This window comes from Carassius carassius, chromosome 7 (genome assembly GCF_963082965.1).
Source record: "Carassius carassius chromosome 7, fCarCar2.1, whole genome shotgun sequence".
NCBI lineage: Eukaryota > Metazoa > Chordata > Actinopteri > Cypriniformes > Cyprinidae > Carassius > Carassius carassius.
In genome coordinates this window covers 39088499-39115277 of record NC_081761.1, presented here as the reverse complement: position 1 = coordinate 39115277, position 26779 = coordinate 39088499, and the positions used below count along the sequence as shown (strand labels likewise).

The 26779-nt window shown below is 38.0% G+C and overlaps 1 protein-coding gene across 1 annotated transcript; it reads right to left on the bottom strand.

Annotated features, from left to right (window-relative positions):
- Window positions 1–5002: 5002 nt before the first annotated feature.
- LOC132144187 (protein NLRC3-like) lies at window positions 5003–18830 on the bottom strand. The gene is made up of 6 exons (XM_059554954.1): window positions 18702–18830; window positions 14539–16479; window positions 14102–14275; window positions 6942–7115; window positions 5797–5843; window positions 5003–5712 (listed from the first exon to the last, which is right to left on the bottom strand). Exons 2-6 carry the CDS (start codon window positions 16368–16370, stop codon window positions 5177–5179), a joined length of 2763 nt encoding a protein of 920 aa, XP_059410937.1. The 5' UTR covers window positions 16371–16479; window positions 18702–18830; the 3' UTR covers window positions 5003–5176.
- Between the last annotated feature and the right edge of the window lie 7949 nt (window positions 18831–26779).

Genomic DNA, 26779 nt, shown 5'->3' with positions numbered 1-26779 from the left:
CTGCAGGTGAGCAAAGACAGCTGAACTGGATCTTCTTGTGATTCTGTTTCTGGATCTCCTTCCACACTGAGGACAGTTGAAGTCTTCTGATGGTCTGGACTGATCCCAGGAAATACTGATGCACTGTCTGCAGAAACTGTGTCCACATATAACAGAGACTGGATTTCTCAAAACCTGCTCACAAGTTCCACATTTTGACTGAACACAGATCAGTTCCTCCCTATCTCTGCAGAGTCAAAATATAAAATATCAGTTTTATTATATCACAATAAATAAGTGAGATACCATAAATATTAAAACCATATATGTTCGTCAGTATCTGAAGTACGTTAACTTTAATTGATAATTACTGCTACTAAATTGTAAGTCTAAGAAACAAGAATGTTTTAATTGTGTCAAAATGCCAATGTATTTTGTTATGTGTTTTAAAGATCATGTTTTGTTCAAGAAACTCAGACCATCCTGGACTAAGAGGTTTCATATCTAGTACATACTTATTTTGTTTAGTCATGAAACTTCAGAAGACAAAGATTGATACAACATGGCAGGAGCATTTCAATCGCTTTTGAATCTGCAGCCAATTATTGTGCTGCTTAACATTTACACATTTGGTTTTGTGTTTGCTTTAAGCAAGTCTTGCAGTTTCCTATCAGATACCCTCCACTTTACCCAGCTCCACCTGTCTAAGGTTTCATGTACTGTATGTTATATATGTGTAGGGTTGAGTGATAAAATGATAAAGATAATTATCACAATATTTTTTTTTCCCTAGATGAAACTCGTGTTCGATAAATGTTCAATATAATGCTTTGCACCAAAGCGGAATAAAACAGCATTAACATGGCACCACACAGACTAATTAGCAGGTCTCCTCAAATGGCTGCACAGCGCGAGCAGATGTGTTTACTCACTTATTTGTCTCGACCAGCGCTTTGAGATCCAGCAAGCTTTTCTGTGGATTTACTGTAGCAACACTAACCGCACCATGGTATTGTGACATAAATATGGGATAAACATATGGAATTTTATTATATTACTTATGTAGACATGTATTAATTGTATTAAAGGAGTAATGCTTGTTACTAAGCTACAGCATTGGTGCATAGGCTACTATTTTTCATACAAATACTATATATTTAAATTTTTATACTTTTATACTATTATATACTATATTATACTATTTACCATACAAGTGAGGTGCTATGTGAGATTTTACCTCATCATGATCTAGTTGAGTGATACCATGGATGACCAATGGTTAATTATAATAAAAGTACAGTTCCAACTCAAACAGTCATAATATTCAAATTTTACCCAATAAATACAAAGTTCCTACATTGTTTTATGCATGTCACTGTATTTGTTAGTGAACATAAATGTACATATGCATGGTGCCAGTCAGGGAGCATAAACCTGCTCCATGATTCCTGTTAGAATATGCAGAAATTAAGAAATTAATTTCTTTATTGAGATATTTTGTTAAAGAAAAAATATATGCATATTTTGATGTAGAAAAAAATATTTTATTATTATAAATGTTTTTGACAACTGCTTGTAATGTTCTTAAAAAAAGCTAGTTAAAAGTTTAAAACCTCAATTAACTGTGTAATATATGAAAGAATAAAAGATTTGACATTTATTGTGGTAATACCAATTATAAAGAGCTTATATTATATCATTTTATAATCCAATATCTAATTTTATATTTGTTCATATACACTGAACAAAATTATAAATGCAACACTTTTGTTTTTGCCAAAAAAGCGTCCGTGGTATGAAAATGATCAATGTGAGACACTGCCGAAGTAAACGAGTTTTCAGAGAGTTGTAAGCGAGAGCGCGGATGCAGCCAGGTCCAGCTGTCATAAGCGTTTTTTGACTTGTCTTATCTACTTAATTTGACACTTTGAAAAGTTAATAAAGTAAGAAGTTGCAGTTTAGGGTCAGCGATATTTCTATATTATCTAATTTCCAAAAGATCTGTAATAATGTCAGTTTATTTTTAGGTTTATTTAAAAATTATTTATAGGCTTTTGTTTATTTTAATAGTAATATCTGGCAACATTGCGTCGCGGGCACTTAAACTGGCAATAATAAAAAAAGTCCATGGACAGGTTATTGCTGACAAGATCTGACACAAGATAAGGGGGAAAATATTTAACACCAGTGCAGAGGTCTGTAGAACAAGTAGGGTACAGAATGAAATGAAATACGCAAACCCTAGCCATTAAGAAATCTGTGCCAAGTTATTCAGTATAGTAGTTAAACTTTCACAAATCATGCTATAAACATTCATAAGAGCATTAGACAAAGTTATCAGCTATATAATAGTTATAAATAAAAACTATAACAGCAATATGTATAGTTGCATGAATAATAAACAACTGATAAAATTATCCACCACATAAATGTCGTAAAGTATTAAAAAGCGACTTACAATTGGGGAATACATAAAGTGATTCTTCTTGAAGAGGCAAACAAAGAAAGTAGTAGTAAATATTAGCATTTTATTTTACAAAGTGCCAGACACCATCGAATGTAAGCATTTGCCCAGTCAAGTCAGATTACGACGACGAACTGCAGTCAGTTGCGTTTATAATTTTGGTCAGTGTATATATATATATCATGATCAGTTTTTTGGGGGGCTATGTTGTCCAGCTCTATATGTGCATAGAAGCTTGTCTGTGGATGTACTGGCAGTAGCTAATCTTAGTATTGATCTGCATCTTCAGCATGGTATCAGCGCTGCAGTATTCTGCATGACTGAAATCTGTACAGACAAAATTTGCTGTGCACCTCAACACAAAGAAGTCTGCTGTAGTTATGCCAAGTAAAATAAAAACAAAATTTTTGATACCAATATACAGAGTTGATCACTAAACAATAGGAACATTAAAATTGTCAAGGAACCTCCACTGAACCACCTGGGAGGAAATGACAATAATGCTGAAATAAGTCAGTCACTATATTTTCCCCCAGTGAATTACATGTAATGGTTATATTATAAAATCTTTACGTGTTTACACAATGATATTTACCATTTTATCTTATCCTAATATCATGCGAACATTAATATTCCACATTAAGATTCACTCATTTTAAAAAACAAAGTAGCCAGCCAGTCTCTTTTAGCTTTCGTCTTACCTGAGGTCAGAAGTCACTGCTCCATCACCGAAATTAATATTATGAGGTAAAGATGCGTCACTCTTCATAGACACACAGCTGGCTTCTGGAGATCCTGGTATGCTTCTCTGCTCAATCTCCTCATTCAGACTATTTTTAGATTCAGTGCACCCTTCCTCCAGCATTTCAGAGGTTTCAGACATGGTGCTGTTCTTCAATTCCTCTACAGATATAGACAGCTATTAGTACTGAAAAGATAAATACTGTACTCAGGGCAGCATATGAATACAACTTTATACATGAAGACTACAAATGTATTTTTACATTAAAAGTAAATCTCACTCTTGTCACCTAGTATCACCAAAAACATTCCATTAATAAAATTAGGTATTTACTGTGGCAGTATATTCAATGAAAGATCACAGTAGAAATTTACAGACAATGACACCTATTTCACTTTATAAAAGGCACAGCTGTTTTCAGATTTGAATCATTAAAAAAATTGAAATTGGAACCGAATGTATAATGAATAATAGTTCTTCTGTGCGGAATTGCCATGTCAAAATTATTTGAAAGGAATGGCTGCAGTTTTCTATAATTCAGCACCCTGATGTTCATTAGGCAATTCTGTACATTTAGGCTAAATAACAACATAAAAGTGGAAAAACTGAAGATAGCAACAATTTAGCTACTTTACCACTTTGTACCAGAGAGATATTTACTCTGTTTATAATTATTTCAAAATCTTTAAAAGCTTATGCAGCATTGCACTTACTGTATGTGGCTTCGCCCTTGCTGTCAAAGTCCATAGGTCAATAATAGTTCCATAAGTCATAAACATTATCAGAATAACACTGAACTTTGAATTCAGTCTTTCTGTAGCAGTGAAATCTACAGTTATGGCCACACCCTATATTTTCTGAAAAAATATTATAATTTAAATATATGTGTTAGATGCATCTCTGGGGAGGCATGTCAAGTGCTAAATTTCTGTTACCCTGTGCTGAAATAAAGACTTTCCTCTATTGTCAGTAGCCTGTGGACTGATTGAGAAATTAGTAGTGCAATATTGCATAACGTGGACTATTCAAGGTCCAAATAACGCTTTATAATAAAAAGTCTGTAACATATTGTGTAAGTTTTAATATTTAATATATATATTTTCACGTTCACAACATAATTTAGGATTCAATTAAATTCAAGTTTATTTGTATAGCACTTTTCACGACTTTTCACAAATCGAGAAGTTTAAAAATGTAAAAAATAAATAAAATTAAAATATATATTATGTAGTTTTTAGAGCTTTACAGAAAAAATATGTTTTCTATATTATATTTAGTAATAGCTTATCAGTGGTCATCATCATCTCAAGTTGATGTTCATAAGGTGGAAATGTACTGTAAAATCAAGCAGGTAGTTAATGACATGAAATCAAATAGACGAGAACACTATTAACTGTAATGATTATATATTGCCATCGAATTTATAGCAGAATTTGGTAATTTAGGTGTGCTCAAGCTTTCCAGTTCAGCAGGGGTCTCCCCAAACTCACATTCTTTCACACCTCAGCTCCTTCTAGTGGCTCACTAAAGAATACCACATCTATATTAATGTAATTTTCTGTCATTTCTGAAAGCCGTAAACTCAGTGATCAATATCTGTTGCAATGTTATATATCTAAAGAAATAGTGCAATAATATAATAACTATTATTTTCATATGAAAATAAAGAAAAATCTTTGAATGAGAAGGTGTGTCCAAACTTTTGGTCTCTACTGTATATATATATATATATATATATATATATATATATATATATATTCAAGAAGACAATAAAAGTAATTAAATTGATTCAAATAAGAAACTGAACACTGCCTTAAGATTCTGAACACAAATGAAATAACGTATTGCTCCTTTATTGGTTCAGTAAAAACATTTATTTATGTTATTGATGTTTTTGTGTAAAACTTGGAACTTTAAGGTAAGGAGAGACACAGTCTTATATATAGCTTGGTGTGTGGTAAATATAATTTGTTGTTCTCTCCTGCAGATTGCTAAATCTGACACAGACATACTGAGCAGTTATTATAAAAAACTCCAATCCCAGCATAGAGGGGTTCAGTGAATGTGGTGTTGAATGTGTGTAAGTGTGTGAGTGTGTGTGTGTCAGAGACGCTGTAGAAGGACAGAATGCCGGCCGACACATCCAGATAGACACCAACTCTGTTAGATTGTGGTAAAGGTACAGGAATATCAATGCTGATTTTATCATACCAGACAGTGTATCTGCCCTTAATGCAGCTCAAACTCCAGGACTTATCATTGAGTCCATAATCACAGTCATCACTTCTTCCTTTCCTGCTGATTCCTTTATACGTTACTGCTATGTCAACCCAGCCGCTCCATTCAGCCTCCCAGTAACAGCGTCCAGTCAGACTTTCAACACACAGAACCTGCTCATAGTGCTCAAATCGCTCTGCATGACCAGGATACGACTGATGATCTTCCACAAGCGTCGCCTTCCTATTATTCTCAGACAGGATGAGTTTAGTGTTTGCTGTGTTTGAATCCAGTGTGAGATCACAGGCATCTGAACACAAGAGGACAGATGAGAACTGTATCATAGAGAATATTTAAATGGTTCTTTACATATGAGTGTTGTGTGAAGACCTACATTTCTGCAGTCCTGGTCTGACCCTGAAATGTTCTCCATGATTCAAACTAGACAAAAATATACACACACCAGACATTTAAAAATTGTCAGAGAAACAGAACCTCAATAACATTACTGTCAATCACATTTCAAATTGACTTAATGATTTATTTATCTAAATCTACAACATCTAACCTCTTAATACTGTAGCTACAAAATATATATATATATATATATTATTATTTTGTACAATGTACACTAACAGTCAAAAGTTTTTGAATAGTAAGATTTTTTTGTTTTTAAAGAAGTTTCTTCTGCTTACCAAGCCTGCATTTATTTGATCCTAAGTATAGCAAAAACAGTAAAATTGAGAAATATTTTTACTATTTAAAATGACTGATTTCTATTTTAATATATTTTAAAATGTAATTTATTTTATTTCAAACCCAAATTTTCAGCATCATTACTCCAGTCTTCAGTGTTACATGACTCTTCAGAAATCATTCTATTCATATGCTGATTTAATTTATTATTATTAGAATTATGTTAATTATGTTGAAAACACCTGAGTATAGATTTCTTTTGGATTCTTTGATGAATAGAAAGTTCTAAAGAACAGTATTTATCTGAAATAAAAATCTTTTGTAACATTATAAATGTCTCTATCATCACTTTTGATCAATTTAAATCATCCTTGCAAAATAAAAGTAGAAAAGTAGTTTATTTAAAGTAGTTTATTTAAAAGTAGTTTATTTAGCAAAAAAAAAAATCAACTTTGATCACAGAAATCAATTACATTTTATAATATATTCAAATGGAAAGCAGTTATTTTAAATAGTACAAATATTTACCACTATTGCTACTTTTGCTGTATTTTGGATCAAATAAATGCAGGCTTGGTGAGCAGAAGAGACTTATTTTCAAAAAACATGAAAAATCTTACGGTTCAAAAACTTTTGACTGATGGTGTATAAAATGTGAATAAGCAGTTTATCATAACATTTTATACGATTTCGGTCCTGAAGATTAGCTATAATCTTAACCTCTAAACTCTGTGGGTCGAAAATGCTTCTATGCTTTACAAAAGTACATTGCATTTTTCATGTTAGGAGTTAAGTATTGAAAAAATATATATACGCATGCACAAACATGTATCATAAACATACTTGAGTATCTGCAGCTGGTAGTTTGTATCCTCCAGTTTGTGTTTGAGCAGCTGGACTCCTGATTGTCCTGGGTGATTGTAGCTCAGATCCAGCTCTCTCAGATGTGAGGGGTTTGAACTCAGAGCTGAAGACAAATAACCACAGCCTTCCTCTGTCACCATACAGCCGGACAACCTACAGAGATATAAATATTATGTTGCATTAGAATTACACATTAACATTTAGGAAGCTTTTATATCTGTCTTTTCATAGAATGTTGAAGTGACATGCAAAATAAGAATGAATAAGATTAGATCTAGCTTGGAGGCATGAGAGACGAGAAGTCTCTTGTGGCAGAATTGACAAGCGTTTTCAGTCAAGCCATACACAGCAAAATCCCCAGTGTTAATTTAACACTCTTAGTGTGGACACATATAAACACTGAAGCAGTGTTAAAAGTAACACTGAAGCAGAGTTGAAGTTAATGAGATAATTAAGAAGTTAATTGAGTTATGATTGACCATTATTGAAGACACCTGATGTTAACAAGCAGAATCACCAAACGAGAAAATCACAATTTCTGTGTCACCATTATAGTGGTCAGTGTTTGCTTTAGTTGGGATCTTGGCTTGTAACTTTTTAATTTTCAAGTTTGTGTGTCAAGCCAAGAGCAAAAATCATCGGGAGGTGATAATTATGTTTTAATGTAATTGTTGCTTGACCTTAATCACTGAATTCATTTACAGTCTCTTGTCTTCTTATCGGTCATTATCAATTGTAACAGCTATTATTCCACAATGAAAGAGTCTGTATTTTCTATACATTTTGTAGGCATTTCTTGTGATTCTGATTTTTTTTTATTTTTTATTAAAGAGTTTAAATCTTAAGCACACACAGATAACAAGAATCAGCATATGAATCTCAACAATGGTGACAAACAGCATATTCAGATAAACAAATCTACTCTGAACATCACAAAACTAGATACTAAAAATTCACATAAAAACAGCAAAAATAAAATATAGTTAGAATAAAAAGTTAAAAAGACAGTTCAGCTCATAATTTATCATGCCACAATGCATGATGGGAGTCATGGATGAGTTTTTATTGGCTACAACATGCTTTATTGATGGTCACCATTGTTGTGATGCTCACGCTGATTCTTGATGTCTGTGTGTCTAAACTAAAGAACTCTTTCTTTATGTAGAACTAACTTTTAAAAACATGTAATATTATGGCAAAAAATGCTGGATCATTTTTTATCCACCTAATTTTTGTACACAGTAAAGAAACCTGAACTCAGTCATTCAGGTAACTCCATGACAATTAGTCCAAACCACAATCAAAACCACAAGATTGCCTTGGTTCTGGTCTGTCTGTATGTTATAACTCAGTTACCACAGACACACAAAATCTAAAGTTAACAACTGAAGGGTCAAGATCTCAACTAAAGCAAACACTGACCTCTATAATGGTGACACACTAATTGTGATTTTCTCGGTTGGTGATTCTGCTTGTTAACACCAGGTGTCTTCAATAAAGGTCAATCATGACTCAATTAACTTCTTAATTATCTCATTAACTTCCACTCTGCTTCAGTGTTACTTTTAACACTGCTTCAGTGTTTATATGTGTCCACACTCAGAGTGTTAAATTAACACTGGGGATTTTGCTGTGTAGTAATCTGGCTACTATGAGCATTCCATTTCTTCCAGATCTCCACACTGAGGTACAGAGTGTTACGTCTGGTGATACAAGAAACACGGAGAGATCCAAGTGCAGGTATGTAACTTTATTAAAGGGCAAATCCAAAGAGTAAACAGTCCAGGCATGAGTCGAAACCAAAAAACATCCATCCAAACATAAACCAAACAAGAAGACAAGGCAAGGGCAAGAACTGACGGACATGAATTAACATTAAACAAGGACTCCGTAACACAGACTCAGACAGACCGGGTATAAATACACAGAAGGATAAGGGGGAAACAGGAGACAGGTGGGGAACAATCAATTAACTAAACAAGGAGGAAGGTGACCAAATAAGGGAACAGGAAGTGATAAGGGGACAGACACCGTGAGAAAGGAGGACATCTAGTGGAAACCCAGGGACACAACCCAGACACTGTGACAGAACCCCCCCTCTACGGAGCGGCTCCCAGACGCTCCACGACAGACACAAAACAGACCAGGAGGGAGGCGGACAGGTGGAGGCTCAGGGGGAGGGACGGAGGGCCAGACTAACAGAAAGGGACAGGGACAGACATTAACACAAAAACAAAAGGAAAAAACAACATGAAGCCCCCCAGGGCGGAGCAGAAGACCACCACACCTTTGTGGTCAAGGCCAGAGTCCTCCAGGGCGGAGCGGAAGACCACCATAACCGTGTAGTCAGGGCAAGCGCCCCCCAGGGTGGAGCAGAAGTCCACCATGTCCGTGTGGTCAGAGCAGAAGCCCCCCAGGGCGGAGCAGAAGACCACCACGTCCGTGTGGTCAGAGCGGAAGCCCCCAGGGCAGATCAGAGGACCACCACGTCCGCGTGGTCAGAGCGGAAGCCCCCCAGGGCGGAGCAGATGACCACCACGTCCTCGTGGTCGACATCGGAGTCCCCCAGGGCGGAGCAGATGACCACCACGCCCCTGTGGTCGATGCCGGAGTCCAACAGGGCGGAGCAGAAGGCCACCCAGTGACTTGACCTGACTCTGAAAGGTCCACGATGTCTAGCCTTGTCTCTGGAAAGTCCATGGTACCTAGCCCTGGCTCTGGAAGGTCATCAGTGACTGGCCCTGACTCTGGATGGTCATCGGTGACTAGTCCTGACTCTGGAAGGTCAACGGTGACTAACCCTGAATCTGGAGGGTCCACAAGCACCTGACTAGCCTCTGGAAGGTCAACCGGAACCTCACTCAACTCTGAAAATTCAACAGTCACCTGACTCGACTCTGGAAGGTCAACAGGAACTTGACTCGACTCTGGAGAGTCAATGGGCACCTGACTTGGCTTAGGACTGCCTGTGGAGACGTGAGACGCCTCGGCTTCAGGCACCGCCTCTGGAACGGCCTCGGGCACTGCCTCGGCATCGGACACCACCTCGGCCTCCGGAACAGCATCGGGCACCGCCTCGGCCTCCGGAACGGCATCGGGCACCACCTCGGCCTCCGGAACGGCATCGGGCACTGCCTCGGGCACCGCTTTGGCATCAGGCACCGCCTCGGCCTCCGGAATGGCATCGGGCACCGCCTCGGCATCGGGCACCACCACAGCATCGGGCACCGCCTCGGCCTCCGGAACAGCATCGGGCACCACCTCGGGAACATCCTCCGGGCTTTGAGGAACGGAAGACGCCTGTCTCCTCCTCCTCCGCCCTCTATGATGGCGAGTCGGTGACACCTTGTCTGGAGACTCAGGCATTGAGTCGGCCATCTTGTGCTGTGGCTCCAAGCTGGCGGCCATCTTGTGCTGTGGAGCTGGGCTGGCGGCCATCTTGTGCTGTGGCTCTGGGCTGGCAGCCATCTTGTGCTGTGGCGCTGGGCTGGCAGCCATCTTGTGCTGAGGCGATGGCTCAGCAGCCATGACGTTAACCGTCTTGGGAATCTCTAGGATCTTGGACAGCATAGCGAAATAATCCAAGAATGAGTCAGCGGCCTTCTTGGGCGTTGGCGCTGAGCTGGCGGCCATTTTGCACCGTGGCGCTGGACTCGCGGCAATCATGGGCAGTGGCGCCACCGTGGCGGACGTGCGCTTCCTCTCCCCTCTCCGTCCGCCATGGTGAGACGGTGGCTCTGATCCATCCCACACGAGCCCCGGGTCGAAGGGAGGCCATGGTTGAGAGCGGTGCTGAATCTCCTCTCGACCACTCCCTCCTCGGCGACCTCCCCTGGTCCCCCGGAAAACCACCAGGCGAGTTCCCTCAAATCTGTTCCTCTCCCGCTCTGTGGCTGGGGAGGAGACATAAGCAGACATACCGCTGGATCTTCGCTTTGACGGAGTCCTTCTGTTACGTCTGGTGATACAAGAAACACGGAGAGATCCAAGTGCAGGTATGTAACTTTATTAAAGGGCAAAGACACCGTGAGAAAGGAGGACATCTAGTGGAAACCCAGGGACACAACCCAGACACTGTGACACAGAGATCATGGAGGAGACCTTCAACATGCATTCATCTCTTCTAATTATGTAAATGTAAGGCAAGGCAAGTTTATTTATATAGCACATTTAGTACACAATGGTAATTCAAAGTGCTTGACATAAAAGAAAGTAAAATAGTCATGAAGAAATAATAAAATAAAAATAAAAACAAGCAATTTTTAAAATTGGGAAATGATTAAAAAATTGACTTATTTAAAATTAATTTAAAACAGTTAAAAAAAGAAAATGATTTTACATAAAATACAGTGAATACGTAAAATACAGTGCAATCAGTTCGGACATTGCACAGTGCTCCTTCAATAAATGCACAGCTAAACAGATGGGTTTTGAGTCTAGATTTAAATGTGACTAGTGTTTTAGCACATCTGATCTCTTCTGGAAACTGATTCCAGCTGCAGATGGCATAGTAACTAAAGGTGGACTCCCCTTATTTTGTGTGAACCCTTGGTATGTAGAAGGTTTGCATGTGTGGGGATAGGGATAGATATACCTCCTGTTGACGAGATATTCTCTCTGGGTGATTCTTTAAAGGTTCTGACCCTGCCATCTAAACTGTTTCAAAACACTTCATGTTTGAACAACAGGGCATATGTGGCAACAGATCAGGCCAGGATGCCTTACACACAATGGCAGATTTACAGGCATACCAGGCTGATCTACCCCTCTGAGGCAGTTACTGAAATCAAGATTATTGAACTCTCCAGGCTACCAAGCAAACAGCCACTGCCATGGGTGATTCTATAGCTGTGATGGAGATACATCTGTGGCTGAACCTGGCAAGAATCAATCTAAAAGTGTAAGGAGTGAAATTATTTCATCATGAATCCAGAACATCAGGAGCTTACACAGAAAAACTATAAAACTAATCTGGAGAAGAGATCTCCAAAGAGAGCAAACAACTCCTCGCTCCTCGCTCATTTATGACCCCCTTCTTATATTGCCCTCTCCGCCTCTCCCTCTTCTGAAAGCCGCACCACTAGGATATGTATTCTATATCTATTTACACTTTGATTTGAAAGAAAACAGTGCATCCTGTGGCGCTGCAGACACAGAAGAGCGTACATTGCCTTAGTAAAAATAAGATTCGCCAAAATGGCACTACGCTGAAGTGGAGTGACACAGAGAAGATAAATTGTTGAATAAAGTCATTATTTTTGTTTTATTTGCATACAAAATATATTAGTGTGACTTCATAACATTATGGTTGAACCACTGATGGCAGATGGACTATTCTGATGATGCTTTTCATACTTTTCTGGACCTTGATAGTGTAATTTACTTGGCAGTCTATGGGACAGTCACAAACCTCCCTGTTTTCATCCAAAGTAACTTAAATTATGTTCCAAAGATGAACAAAGCTTTTACGGGTTTGAAACAGCACAGGGGTAAGTGATTAATGACAAAATTTTCATTTTGGGGTGGAGTATCTGTTAGGATGAAAGAAACTCACATACTTTGATCTCCTTAGAAACAGACAATACAAACATACACGGGCATCTTTGAAACACCTCTCAGAATGGAGGTGCAGGAGACTTCCTTCCCTTCTGTCCATTTGTTTCACTTTAAATCCCCTCACCCATCCTTCCTTATACTCAGTCTGCTCAAAATGATTACATGAAAATGCCAACGCAAGTGAACTAACAGTCATATCTGGTCTCACTGTTGATGAATTCAATGAATTCATCATTGAATTTATTGAAGTCATCATCTCAGTTCAGTTTTAATAAGATCTGTTCAATCATTTGCAATCCAGTCAACGATATTGCTTTAAATGAAGTGTAACTATGCCTTCTGTAACCAGAGTAAGTGTCCCAACACTTCATACTATGCATTTTTTTAAAAGCCAGGTATGCATCTTACTCTTAGATTCACCTTTGAAAATTGGCTTGAGAATGGCATGGCATGACGAAGTGGATATCATCCTCTTTTGGAGGGCCAAACATTTTAGTTTCACTTTCACAGTGAAACACACAGCGTCTATATGACATTGCGGCACCAACAACAATACTACAAAGAGAATAAAAGGTACACCTTCTTTCTTTGCGAGAACATCTGGGTGGTGTTATGTAAATCTTCCCAAATAGTGATGTAGACATGTGGGGGCATGTTAGAATGAGCCGTTTTAGGGGGGCGTGGACAAGTCTTAACTTTTTTATAAAGAAGATCTCTTTGGATTTGAGACTTTAGTATTTGCAACTTTACATATCTTCTTTATGCACCAAAAGCTTGTAACACTTCAAAGAGAAAGGAAAATTTAAATCGCATCATATAACCCCTTTAACTAAGTTGTTACATGGTTGACTGTAGGGGGCTAAACAAAAACACTATTTAAATAATGGTAAGCATGGGCGACCTATTAAATAGTTAAGTCATAACCTCTGACTAAACTAAAGGTGCCCGATTATACTATCAATTTAAGTGACGATGTGACGTGACATACATCCAAGTATGGTGACCCATACTCAGAATTCGTGCTCTACATTTACCCCAACCAAAGTACACACTCACAGCAGTAAACACACACCCAGAGCAGTGGGCAGCCATTATTCTGCGGTGCCCGGGGAGCAGTTGGTGGTTCAGTGCCTTGCTCAAGGGCACCTAAGTCAAGTTATTGCTAGCCCGAGACTTGAACCCACAACCTTAGGTTTAGTAGTCATACTGTCTAACCACTAGGCCATGACTACCCCAAATCAGGTGCACTATTAGTGATGTCATGGACTGTCATCTGCCAATGGAACTGTCATGTTTTGACACCTTTCAAACACTGGTCATAATGAGGGCATTTCCTAAACCAAAGAATTCCCCTTCTCAAAGAACCCAGGTTATACTCTTAACAGAGACACTTTTATTAAAGAAATTGCTTTTTATTTATTTGGTGAGTAAAGGCCATTTTTTATTAAAAAGCCTGCATCACATGTTGAAAAACCATATTTTTGAACATGAATCACATGAGAAATAGCTAATATAGAAGATTATTTGCCCCATTAAAAAAGATTCCCACATTTGGGTGTGAATGTACAACTGTGTTCACAAACCTCAGTATCTCTAGCTGACAGTTTGGACTCTTCAGTCCATCAGAGAGCAGCTTCACTCCTGAATTCTGCAGATCATTGTTACTCAGATCCAGCTCTCTCAGGACACAGTTTGAAGATTGTAGAGCTGATGAAACAACATCACAGTCCTGGGCAGTGATATTAAAACCAGCAAGACTGAAAAGGAGATCAACACAATTTTCAGTGAAAAATTGTCTAACTTTTTTATATTCAAATTTCAAAAATTATATAAGTTAAATTACTATGAACCTTATAAATTATAATTCAAAAGTCAGAAAGAACTTCATTGGCAAGTATGTTTACACACACAAGAAATTGGTCTTGGTCAAAGGAGCTTCCAGTGCAGAAGGTACAGACATAGCTTTCAGAGAGGATTGTTACTTTGCATAAACATATTTCTATTTCATTGTAACACTCACAGGGCTTTTTTACAGTTGAGTACAGCTGGTATCAGTCGTCTTCTCCCCTCATCTGATGTGTTGTATTTCTTGAGGTCAAACTCATCCAGCACTTCCTCTGACATCTGAAGCATGTAGGCGATTGTTGAGCAGTGAGCAGGAGAGAGTTTCTTCTCTGAGTGTTTGTCTGATTTCACAAATTCCTGAACCTCTCTGGACAGAGTCTGATCTTTCACTTCCAGTAGACAGAGGAACAGATTGATGGATCTTTCAGTGGAGAGTTCATGTCCATCTTTGATCTTCTCTTTAATGTACTGTGTGGTTCTCCTGATGCTCTCTGAGCTGTTCTCTGTGTGTTTCAGTAGATCCTGTAAGAGTCTCTGATTGGACTCCAGTGAGATGCCCAGCAGGAACCGCAGGAACAGATCCAGACGTCCATTCTCACTCTCAAGAGCTTTTTCTACCCCTCTTTTTTGCAAATTATGCAGAGAATCTAAACATGCTTCTGTATTGATGCTTATGTGGTAGTAAAACACATGGAAAGCAGCGAGAAACTCCTGAACGCTCAGGTGAATGAAGCTGTGGACTTTCCTCTGATGAATCACAGGTTCCTCCTTAAAAATCTCAGTGCAAATCCCAGAATACACTGAAGCATCAGTGACATCTATCCCAGTCTCAATCAGGTCCTCCTCATAGAACATCACATTACCCTTCATCAGCTGTTTGAAAGCCACTTCAGCAAGTTTCACAATCACTTCTCTGTTGGACTGCAGGAGTTTCTCTGGATCTCTCTCTTCATACTTCTGGTTCCTCATGTTGATCTGAATCAGCAGGAAGTGGATGTACATTTCAGTCAGAGTTTGAGGGATTTCTGCTCTCAAATCGTCTTCCAGAAGCTTCTGAAGCACAGTGGATGAGATCCAGCAGAAGACAGGGATGTGGCACATGATGTGGATGCTTCTTGTTCTTCTGATGTGTGAGATGATTCTGCTGGCTTGATGCTCATCACTGATTCTCTTCCTGAAATATTCCTCCTTCTGAGGCTCAGTGAATCCCTGAATTTCTGTCAGACGGTGGATGTATTTGGAGGGGATCTGATTGGCTGCTGCTGGTCTGGAGGTGATCCAGATGAGAGCAGAGGGAAGCAGCTCTCCTTTCATGAGGTTTGACATCAACACAGCCACTGATGAAGTCTCAGTCACATCACAAACTTTCTGAGCATCTGAAAACATCAGTGTGATTCTGCTTTCATCCAGACCATCAAAGATGAACACAACTTTACACTGCTCATAAATCTGTGAGTCCAGATCTTGAAGTTCAGGATGAAAGTCCAACAGAAGTCTGTGAAGACTGTACTGATGATCTCGGATCAAGTTCAACTCTCGAAATGGAAGCACAAACATGAAATCTACATCCTGATTGGCTTTTCCCTCGGCCCAGTCCAGAATGAACTTCTGCACAGAGACGGTTTTTCCGATTCCAGCGATGCCTTTAGTAAGAACAGTCTTGATCTGCTCTTTCTCCTCACATCCTGCTTCAGCGGAGGCTTTAAAGATGTCATTGCAGTAGATTGGAGTGTCTTGTGAGTGTTGTGTTCTGGATGTTTTCTCCATCTGTAAAACTTCATGTTCTTCATTCACTCCTTCTTTCTCTCCCTCTATGATGTAGAGCTGTGTGTAGATGCTGTTCAGGAGGCTTTCATTCTCCTGGAGTTTCAGTCCCTCAAATAATCTCTCATACTTGTTCTTCATGCTGGTTTTGTGCTGGTCTTTGACTCTCTGTAGTTCATCATCTACTGGATTCTGCAGATCTCCAGTCTCCTCCTGAAAGTGAGCAGAACTGGATCCTCTCATGACTTGTTCTCGATCTGTTTCTGTACTGAACGTCTTCTGATAGTCTGGATTGGTTCCTGTAGAAACTGTGTCAGGTGGTAGAGTACAGATCTCTTTTCATAAATCTGGACTGAACCTGGATGAGGTTTAACAATTGAGCATTTTAAACATGAAAATATTTTGTTCATTAATAAACAACTGCACCGATTATAATATAATTTATAATAGTAGCCTTAGAATTCAGGCCTTAGAAATACATGTTCATAAATAGCCTTTTAAATAGCTCTTTCTTTAAAGCTGCAAACTATTTGCCTCTTTGTTGCTATCTCTCTTTGAAAACCTGCAATTGCAGCTGTGTGCAGAATTATCTTCCTTGTGTCGGTTCTGCGGTGGCTCGGCTCCAGCATGGATGAATCTAATGTTTTGAGGAGTATGTGTAATATGCAAGTATAAGTATAATGTGTAAGTATACTGAAATGTCTGGTCTCTCACTCATTATCCAGTTCAGTCATGGTTATTAAGCAAGCATGGCTAGTACCTCTACTAAAAAGTGCACACTCAGGTCAAACTAACACGCAAATATGATTAACTCAGAAGTGCAGCACCCGTACAATCAGCACCGGAGCTCCCCAGGGCTGTGTTCTCTCCCCACTGCTCTTCTCCCTGTACACTAATGACTGCACATCTAAGGACCCCTCTGTCAAGCTCCTGAAGTTTGCAGATGACACCACACTCATCGGCCTCATTCAGGACGGTGACGAGTCTGCTTACAGACAGGAGGTTAAAGAGCTGGCTGTCTGGTGCAGTCTCAACAACCTGGAGCTTAACACGCTCAAAACAGTGGAGATGATCGTGGACTTCAGGAGAAACCCCCCTGCACTCCCCCCACTCACCATCATGAACAGCACTGTGACTGCAGTGGAGTCATTCAGGTTCCTGGGCACCACTATCTCTCAGGACCTGAAGTGGGACATTCACATTGACTCCATTGTGAAAAAGGCCCAGCAGAGGTTGTACTTCCTTCGCCAGCTGAGGAAGTTTAACCTGCCACAGGATCTGCTGAAACAGTTCTACTCCACCATCATCGAATCCATCCTCTGCACTTCAGTAACTGTCTGGTTCAGCTCAGCTTCTAAATCGGACCTCAGAAGACTACAGAGGGTAGTCCGGACTGCTGAGCGAATTATCGGTACAACCCTCCCATCTATTCAAGAACTGTACTTATCCAGAGTGAGCAAAAGGGCTGTTAAAATCACTCTGGACCCCTCACATCCAGCACACTCCCTCTTTGAACTGTTGCCATCTGGTCGACGCTACAGAGCACTGAGCACCAGAACGACCAGACACAGGAACAGTTTCTTCCCTCAGGCAATCCATCTTATGAACAGCTGATAATAACTGTGGGACACACTACACTATTTATATTTATATACACTACACTTTTTATCCAACACACATACTTAGCGTACACGTAAATATTTTGCACATAATATACATGTACATACATGGAACACACTATACTACTTATATTTATATTTATATAGACATACACTTATTTATCCAAACACACATACTTAGCGTACAGTTACAATTTTTCCACATAATATACATGTACATACATAAATGCTCTTTTTAATATACCTGCCATACATTGTCAATTTGTATATTGTCAATCCTTACCCACCTATTTGTATTTTTTATTCCTTATTGTGTTTTTTGTTCTGTCGCTGTTATGTTGCACTGCGGAGCTCTGTCACGAAAACAAATTCCTCGTATGTGTGAACATACCTGGCAATAAAGCTCATTCTGATTCTGATTCTGATTCTGGTGTAAAAATTACAACACTTCTCTCAGACCTGACAGGTCAGAAAAAAAAGCTACATATATACAACCTAAATAAAAATAAAAAATCACTATAAAAATAATTATTCACATGTGTTTCATAAACACATAATCCTTTTTGGATTACAATCCACCATAAAAATTAAATATTTGATTATTCCAGCTGCTGTGAGAAAAAAGGCTATAAACGATCTGCAACCTGAAGGAACCTGACATGTGACACTCTAGTAGCCGGGACAACTTCTTTTTTTGTTTAAAGACGTGACGTAATGATGCAATGCTATGATCGAATTTCTCTCGAAAACCTAGCCGTACCACTCAAATTATTATTATAAGATAACTGTTGTGAAACAGGCTAAAGTAAGGCGATAATTTTGAACACTGGCTGGTTATGCACTTGCTCAAATGTTGATTACAGATCATTTTTAATTGAGATATTAATTTCAAACATATGATGAAACTCTATCTAAAGCATAATCATATATCTATACACAAATAAATAAATAAAACCTTGAAACTTACCTTGAAATGTTTTGATCATAAGATTGCCCTCATCTGTAACTATGTGTAAGATACTTCTGTGTTTTACTATCAGTTCCAGGCTAATGTTCTGCTCTTCCTGTTTCATTAAAAATCAGACATAAGGCGTGTCATTAAAAAGAACAAATGGCATGTGCAAATGGACAAAGCTATAAATATCATTGTGCACTAGTTTTTGTCTTCCTCTTTCTAACCTTGTAGCTTCAACATGTGCTGATTTTGTTCCTCTCTTTATGGTCTGTGGTCCAACAGTGTCTGTCTCACTATTTGCTCCCATGGATTTTTGCTGAGTTCATACTTCTTTAAATCAAATAAGGCTGTAGTGTCTCCTTAAGAACCTCGGTAGGATTTTTAATTCATCATGAAAAAATAAAAAAAAATCTAAAGAGTTGTCCAATTCCAACTTCAGCTGCAGGTGGAATGGACATCACTGATTCAGTCGGTGCATGAGTGGCTATCCTGAGATAAATAAACATATTATAAAGAAATACATATTAAAACAAACAATGTAAAAGTTCTAGCAATTGTGAAATGTAATTTCAAATGTTCATTTTGTTCATAAATAGGTCAATTGTTGTAAGCTCTTATTAGACTCTATGTGCTTGTCTGTCCAAAAGGGGGCGCTAAATGATCAACAGATAATCTGATCCATTTTTTCTTCTTCTTCTTTTTTTCTGATCCAGTTTGATAAAGCTTTTGTGTGCCAAAACAGTGTTACGGCCTCTATCTCCACCGTTAACATTCATGTTGTTTTAAGTTCCTCATTCATATGATTTACAAATTAATTAAATTGCATACTGATAACAGTTAAAGTTTTTATTAGGAAATCTGTATAGTTACAAATTTGGAGTATGGGTTACCTAACTATTCCTTCACAACATGTTATCAAGTCAAGTCAAGTCACCTTTATTTATATAGCGCTTTAAACAAAGCAACTGAACAACATTAATTAGAAAAACAGTGTGTCAATAATGCAAAATGATAGTTAAAGGCAGTTCATCATTGAATTCAGTGATGTCATCTCTGTTCACTCTGTTCTGTCTGTGCATTTATTTGCAATCAAGTCAACGATATCGCTGTAGATGAAGTGTCCCCAACTAAGCAAGCCAGAGGCGACAGCGGCAAGGAACCGAAACTCCATCGGTGACAGAATGGAGAAAAAAACCTTGGGAGAAACCAGGCTCAGTTGGGGACCAGTTCTCCTCTGACCAGACGAAACCAGTAGTTCAATTCCAGGCTGCAGCAAAGTCAGATTGTGCAGAAGAATCATCTGTTTCCTGTGGTCTTGTCCTGGTGGTCGAATGAGGAAACTGACAGTACAAACTGGCTAGTACATAGACTGCACATTTAAATATGTCATGAGCAGCCACAATGCAGACTGAGACACTGATTCACGTATTGAATAAGCTACTTGATTTGAATTTTTGTGTCCTGCTTCAACTCTACACTACCGACAATAGAAAACTAGAAGAAACATAGACTGCACATTTACAATAAGTAGCAAGGAAATACATCTGCATGTATTTGTTCTGAATTCAACTGATTTATTTGCATTCCATAAATCAGTTTTTTTGGCACTATAGTTCCAGCGCCCTTGTTATGCTTTCATAACATCTCTGACTTAAGTTGTTGAATGTTTCTCTGAATTCATAAACTGAGACTGGCAATGAATAACAGTTGTCTATATCACTGTATTCAAAATAGTAATAATGTTCATGCTTTATTTTTGTCTTACAAAGTAGTTTTTCTCCTTTCTGTCAGATGAAATATGCCGGAGTTTCGTCACTTCAAATCATCTCTGTTAGAGTAGAGATTGTCATAAATCAGAGTCAGTCTAAGCAGTTTCTGTAACCCCTAGACAATTCCCACACCCTTTAAGCCTTCTTCATAAAGCAGTTTACCTGTAAACAAACAACATAATGGGAAACTAGCTTCAAAGAACATCTGTATTTATTAATTTTTATTCTGACAATAAGCCAAAAGTATATAAAAAAAGTGAAAGTAATGTGACCCATACTCAGTGCTCTGCATTTAACCCATCCAAAGTGCACACACACAGCAATGGTAGAGAAGGGAGAAGTTGTGGGTTCGGTGCCTTGCCCAAAGGCACCTCAGTCATAGTATTGAAGGTGGAGAGAGCACTGTACATTCATTCCCCCTACCATCAATCTCTACTGGCCTGAGACTCAAACTCACAACCTTTGGATTAAAAGTCAGATTTCTAACCATAAGGCCATGACTTCCCCAATTTTTCTTCTTTTTTTTTTAATGGCATATTCATTAAAAAGAAAAGCAAAATTGAAAGGAATCGATCTGCACATCTAAAACGTGTATAAAAAACTATAAACTGCTGACTAACCACAATAATCTGCATGGTGTGAATAATGTAAAACCAGAAACTAGACTGAACCTTCATTATTTACAGTTTAGATTTACAGCTGCTTATGGGTCAGACAGTAAAACCTGAACTTTCTGACTTTTATGTGAATAAACAGGTTTTAAGTATGAACAAGAATATGATAGAGGTAGAGTGTTGTCAAAAATGTGTCATTACATCTAAAACAGAGAGAGTGAGGAACCCAACACCTTAAATCCAGCATAAAGGGGTTCAGTGAATGTGATGTTGAATGTGTCTAAGTGTGTGTGTGTGTGTGTGTGTGTGTGTGTGTGTGTGTGTGTGTGTGTGTGTGTGTGTGTGTGTGTGTGTGTGTGTGTGTGTGTGTGTGTGTGTGTGTGTGTGTGTGTGTCAGAAACGCTGTAGAAGGACAGAGTACAGTCCAAATACACTCCTAGTCTATTAGATTTGGTACATTATCTGTAATGTTATTGCTTACATTACTGTGTCAGACAGTAAATCCATTACTATTGCAGAAAAGACTCCAGGATTTGTCATTGTATCCAAACATGCAGAGATGTGTCAGAGAAAGAACCTACATTTTCTTAGTCCTGGTGTGATTCTGAAGGGTCCTCCATGATCAAAACTAAAAACACACAAACAAAAAGACAAAAAGAATCATAAGTAGTTATTCACATTTAATAGCTACTCACATTCACTCCTCTAATATATACACTTTACAAAATATGATCAGTACGTAATGGCAACATATGTTTTAAATGTACATTAAAATAAGTTGAGCATTTATATTTTATATTTAAATTGTGAGATTCAATCCGTTTATAATAGGCTAATTTAGATTGAAATTACTTACACAACCACGCTGATTATCCTTAAAATTAACACAGCAATTGAACTGGCAGCAGCTGAAATAAATAAAAAGTTGAATTTATTGTTGTTCTAATTTAATTGATATTACCTATGTTTCTAGTTGTCCTAATGAACAGCTTTACAAATATTTATAATATCTTCAAAGATTATTTAATATTTAGTTACAAATTATTTGCATTGTTTCAGTAACTCTGTAACCTATACTGTACATATCATCAACTTATGAATATACTGTCTGCTGTTGGATTTTCTTTCCATATTAGATTTAAAATCAACCAATCAACTCTGCCCATTTTGCATTTGTTTACGGTGAAACACTGTTCATCTTACAAAACAGCAGTACAAAATATAATGTAAACACATTTGGTGAGCTAATATAGGGATTTTTTTAATTACAAGCAGAGAAGCAGCAGAAGAAAAAATAATCAGAAAATATTCGTTTTCGATTTGAATTTGTTAAAAAGTAGACACAGGCTTTCTATAGACATATTTCTCATGTCTCCGTGTCAAATTTTGCTGAGTTTGTGATGTGTAGAAAATTACTCACATAGAGCAAGATGGCAGAGAGTGCACCGTTTGTTTGTTTTTTTGTTTTTATTTTGCAAAAGCATAATGTTTTGTTGTTATTGTCAGTGTACACAAATAAAAGTAGGTCCTTTATAGATTAGACTTCTTCATTCAATTTTTATTCTTATCTGTATCTGAGTATCTAAGGTTTCTCTGTGAATCAGGAAAAACTGAAAGTGAACAAGCTGGCACGCAGAGGGTTAAAGATGCTGCATTCAATTTTAGCTTTAGATAGTAAACTTAGATTTCAAATTCAATATTGATTTTAGAACTGTTGAAATTGTTTACTGTATGTAACGCAAGTTCTTTATAAGTAACTGTAATTAAATCTCCTAAAAATAAGCATTTTTACTTTTTGAGTGGATAAATAATTTAGTTACTCAGTAACAGGTTACAGCCAACACTGGTCTCAACCATATGTGTCATGTCTGCTTAAATTCTCGAGAAGTCACACTTATGTTTCTTAGAAACATGCAGGCACATTACACATAGGCCTACACACACACACAGAGTCCTGTAGGAAGGACACCATGATGTCATCAACAACAAATCAACATCAGTGATTATAAAAAATAAATAAATAAACTAGCCGTAACAATTTATTGAAATTAATAAAACAAAACAGGAACAGATGTTTATCTAGAAAGTATAAAGACAATGACTAGATTCAGCAAAAGGCCATTCGCAGCTATTTACAGATGTAGGATTATTATCATATCAGAGCTTCTCTGGATGTATACAGGTGTGAATATTAGAGATAAACACCTCTACAAATCGCCAAACCCCTAGTACTTAAGTTAACTGTTAAGCTGTGATTCATTAATCTAGAGAAGTCAAAATGTAAGAATAAATGTCCAGGTTTTATTGTACAGCTCTTATGTGTTTAACACATGGGAACGAATGTGATACTATTCATGTTTAGTCTGAACGTCTCCCTCTAGTGGCGCATACCATCTTCGGATTCTCAGACGAGTTACACCCATCTTCTCCTTAATTAAAAATAATTATAATAATCTAGCTAATATTTGCATGCATTTTTCTCCATATAGCAGTTGGAAATGGATTAGTTCAAGTGTAAGAGCAGAAGTACAGCACGGTAAAGGTTAAAAGGGATGCTGCTACGGCCACTGGGCATGCACACATCAATAGTGCGAAATTTCTGTCATGCTGAACGACATTACTGTTTTTCCCTTATTGTAAGGAGTAGGCTTTAAGGATGGGGTAGGTGTAGGCATTAGCAAATATGATTTATTGTAATTTTATGACAAGATTTTGTGCCACAACCAAAGTACACCCACTCACATCGCTGAATCTCAGGGGTGCCATTCACTAATTTTAACAGATTGGATGAAGTAGCACTAGTTTTACACAGTGTCATATTTACCACACTTGAGCCACAGTTAAAAACAGCAGTTATTCTTGTAAAGGTTTCATGACAAGCACAAATGTTTCAGTCTATGGTACTCATGTTTGGCAAACAGAAACAACATTCACTGCTTCATTAAAGTTGCTTCTAAAGCAACTTTAAAGTGGTGAACGCTTCACTTCTTTCTGGGACATTTCCAAACTCCTTAAAAAATGCAGTTGTTAAGCCCCTCCTGAAAAAGAGCAATCTTGATAACACCATTTTGAGCAATTTTAGACCAATATCTAATCTTCCTTTTATAGGTAAAATTATAGAAAAGGTCGTTTTTAATCAGCTGAACAAATACTTAAACCCAAATGGATACCTGGACAATTTTCAATCTGGTTTTCGACCGCATCACAGCGCAGAGACAGCACTCATTAAGATAATAAATGATATTCACTTAAATTGTGACTCTGGCAAAATATCGGTGCTGGTATTGCTAGATCTCAGTGCTGCGTTTGACACTGTCGATCATAACATACTACTAGAGAGACTGGAAAACTGGGTCAGGCTTTCTGGGATGGTACTCAAATGGTTCAGGTCATACTTAGAAGGGAGAGGTTATTATGTGAGTCTAGGAGAGCATAAGTCTAAATGGACGTCCATGACATGCGGAGTCCCACAAGGCTCAATTCTTGCACCGCTCTTGTTTAGCCTGTATATGCTTCCACTAAGTCAAATAATGAGAAAGAACCAAATTGCCTATCACAGCTATGTTGATGATACCCAGATTTACCTAGCCTTATCTCCAAATGACTACAGCCCCATTGACTCCCTCTGCCAATGCATTGATGAAATTAATAGTTGGATGTGCCAGAACTTTCTTCAGTTAAACAAGGAAAAAACTGAAGTCATTGCATTTGGAAACAAAGATGAAGTGTTCAAGGTGAATGCATACCTTGACTCTAGGGTTCAAACAACTAAAAATCAAGTCAGGAATCTTGGTGTGATTCTGGAGACAGACCTTAGTTTCAATAGTCATGTCAAAGCAGTAACTAAATCAGCATACTATCATTTAAAAAACATTGCAAGAATTAGATCTTTTGTTTCCAGCCAAGACTTGGAGAAACTTGTTCATGCCTTCATCACCAGCAGGGTGGACTATTGTAATGGGCTCCTCACTGGCCTTCCCAAAAAGACCATTAGACAGCTGCAGCTCATCCAGAACGCTGCTGCCAGGATTCTGACTAGAACCAGAAAATCTGAGCATATCACACCAGTCCTCAGGTCCTTACACTGGCTTCCAGTTACATTTAGGATTGATTTTAAAGTACTTTTACTCGTATATAAGTCACTAAATGACCTAGGACCGAAATATATTGCAGATATGTTAACTGAATATAAACCTAACAGACCACTCAGATCATTAGGATTGAGTCAGTTAGAAATACCAAGGGTTCACACAAAACAAGGGGAGTCCTCCTTTAGTTACTATGCTGCCCGCAGTGGGAATCAACTTCCAGAAGAGATCAGATGTGCTAAAACACTAGTCACATTTAAATCTAGACTTAAAACTCATCTGTTTAGCTGTGCATTTATTGAATGAGCACGGTGCAATGTCCGAACTGATTGCAATATATATTTTCACTGTTTTTTTAATTTTGATTTTATATTTTATGTAAAATCATTTTCTAACTGTTTTAAATTCATTTTAAATAAGTACAGTTTTAATAATTTTAAAAGTTTTAAAATTGCTTGTTTTTATTCTTGTTATTATTTTTCTTCATTACTATTTTACTTTCTTTTATGTAAAGCACTTTGAATTACCATTGTGTACGAAATGTGCTATATATATAAACTTGCCTTGCCTTGCCTTGCCTAAAGTTATCTTACTAAATAATGACATTGCTTCTTCTGTGATAATCATTCGTACAACATCTGTCCATTAAAATGTGTCCTAATAGAGAACATTTTCAAATGCACAATGACATAGAGTACCATCAATCTTTTCTTATTTTGTTTAGGTCATGTGATCTAGAATTATTATCATAATATAAAATATGTTTTTTCAGTTTGTTTCCATGATAGCTATTTAATATGAAAAAATACTGTGGGAAATCAAGTTAGTTATATGAATTCTTCAATGTTTCTGCCGTTTTGTTCAGTTCATAGCATACTGTCATAATATAATGATTTGTGTTTTAAATTCGATAGAGTGTAAATCTAAATAGAAGCTAATTTTATATCACTAAATGGTTACATAAATAAGGCCCCGTCCACATCATTATGGGTATTTTCAAAACCACAGCTTTTTTCCATTCGTCCACATACAAAGGCAGTATCAGGTCACTGAAACCAAACCTTTTTGAAAACTTCTGCCAGGGTGAAGATTTTCAGAAATGGTGATTTCAGGGTTGTTGTGCAGCTCCGAGAAACCAGAGTTTTTGGTTTTTAATGCTGGAATCCGTGGCATCATCTCATTTGTTTGACATCAGATAGTGCGCCCCAATCTCTTTTGTATACAGTACATGCAATGAGTCTGAAGTGAAGTGAAGTGAAGTGACATTCAGCCAAGTATGGTGACCCATACTCAGAATTTGTGCTCTGCATTTAACCCATCCGAAATGCACACACACAGAGCAGTGAACACACACACACACACTGTGAGCACACACCCGGAGCAGTGGGCAGCCATTTATGCTGCGGCGCCCGGGGAGCAGTTGGGGGTTCGATGCCTTGCTCAAGGGCACCTAAGTCGTGGTATTGAAGGTGGAGAGAGAACTGTACATGCACTCCCCCCACCCACAATTCCTGCCAGCCCTGGACTCGAACTCACAACCTTTCGATTGGGAGTCCGACTCTCTAACCATTAGACCACGACTTCCCCGCGCAATGCAAAATGAGACA

Bases quoted from the DNA above. Each gene is read 5' to 3' on its own strand.
- LOC132144187 (XM_059554954.1), bottom strand. From the start codon at position 16,370: ATGAGAGGATCCAGTTCTGCTCACTTTCAGGAGGAGACTGGAGATCTG. The intron at 5,844-6,941 runs GTATGTTTATGA...ATTTTTGTCTAG, and splicing joins TACCAGCTGCAGATACTCAA to TTTGAATCATGGAGAACATT. The intron at 5,713-5,796 runs GTAGGTCTTCAC...TCTTGTGTTCAG, and splicing joins CAGACCAGGACTGCAGAAAT to ATGCCTGTGATCTCACACTG.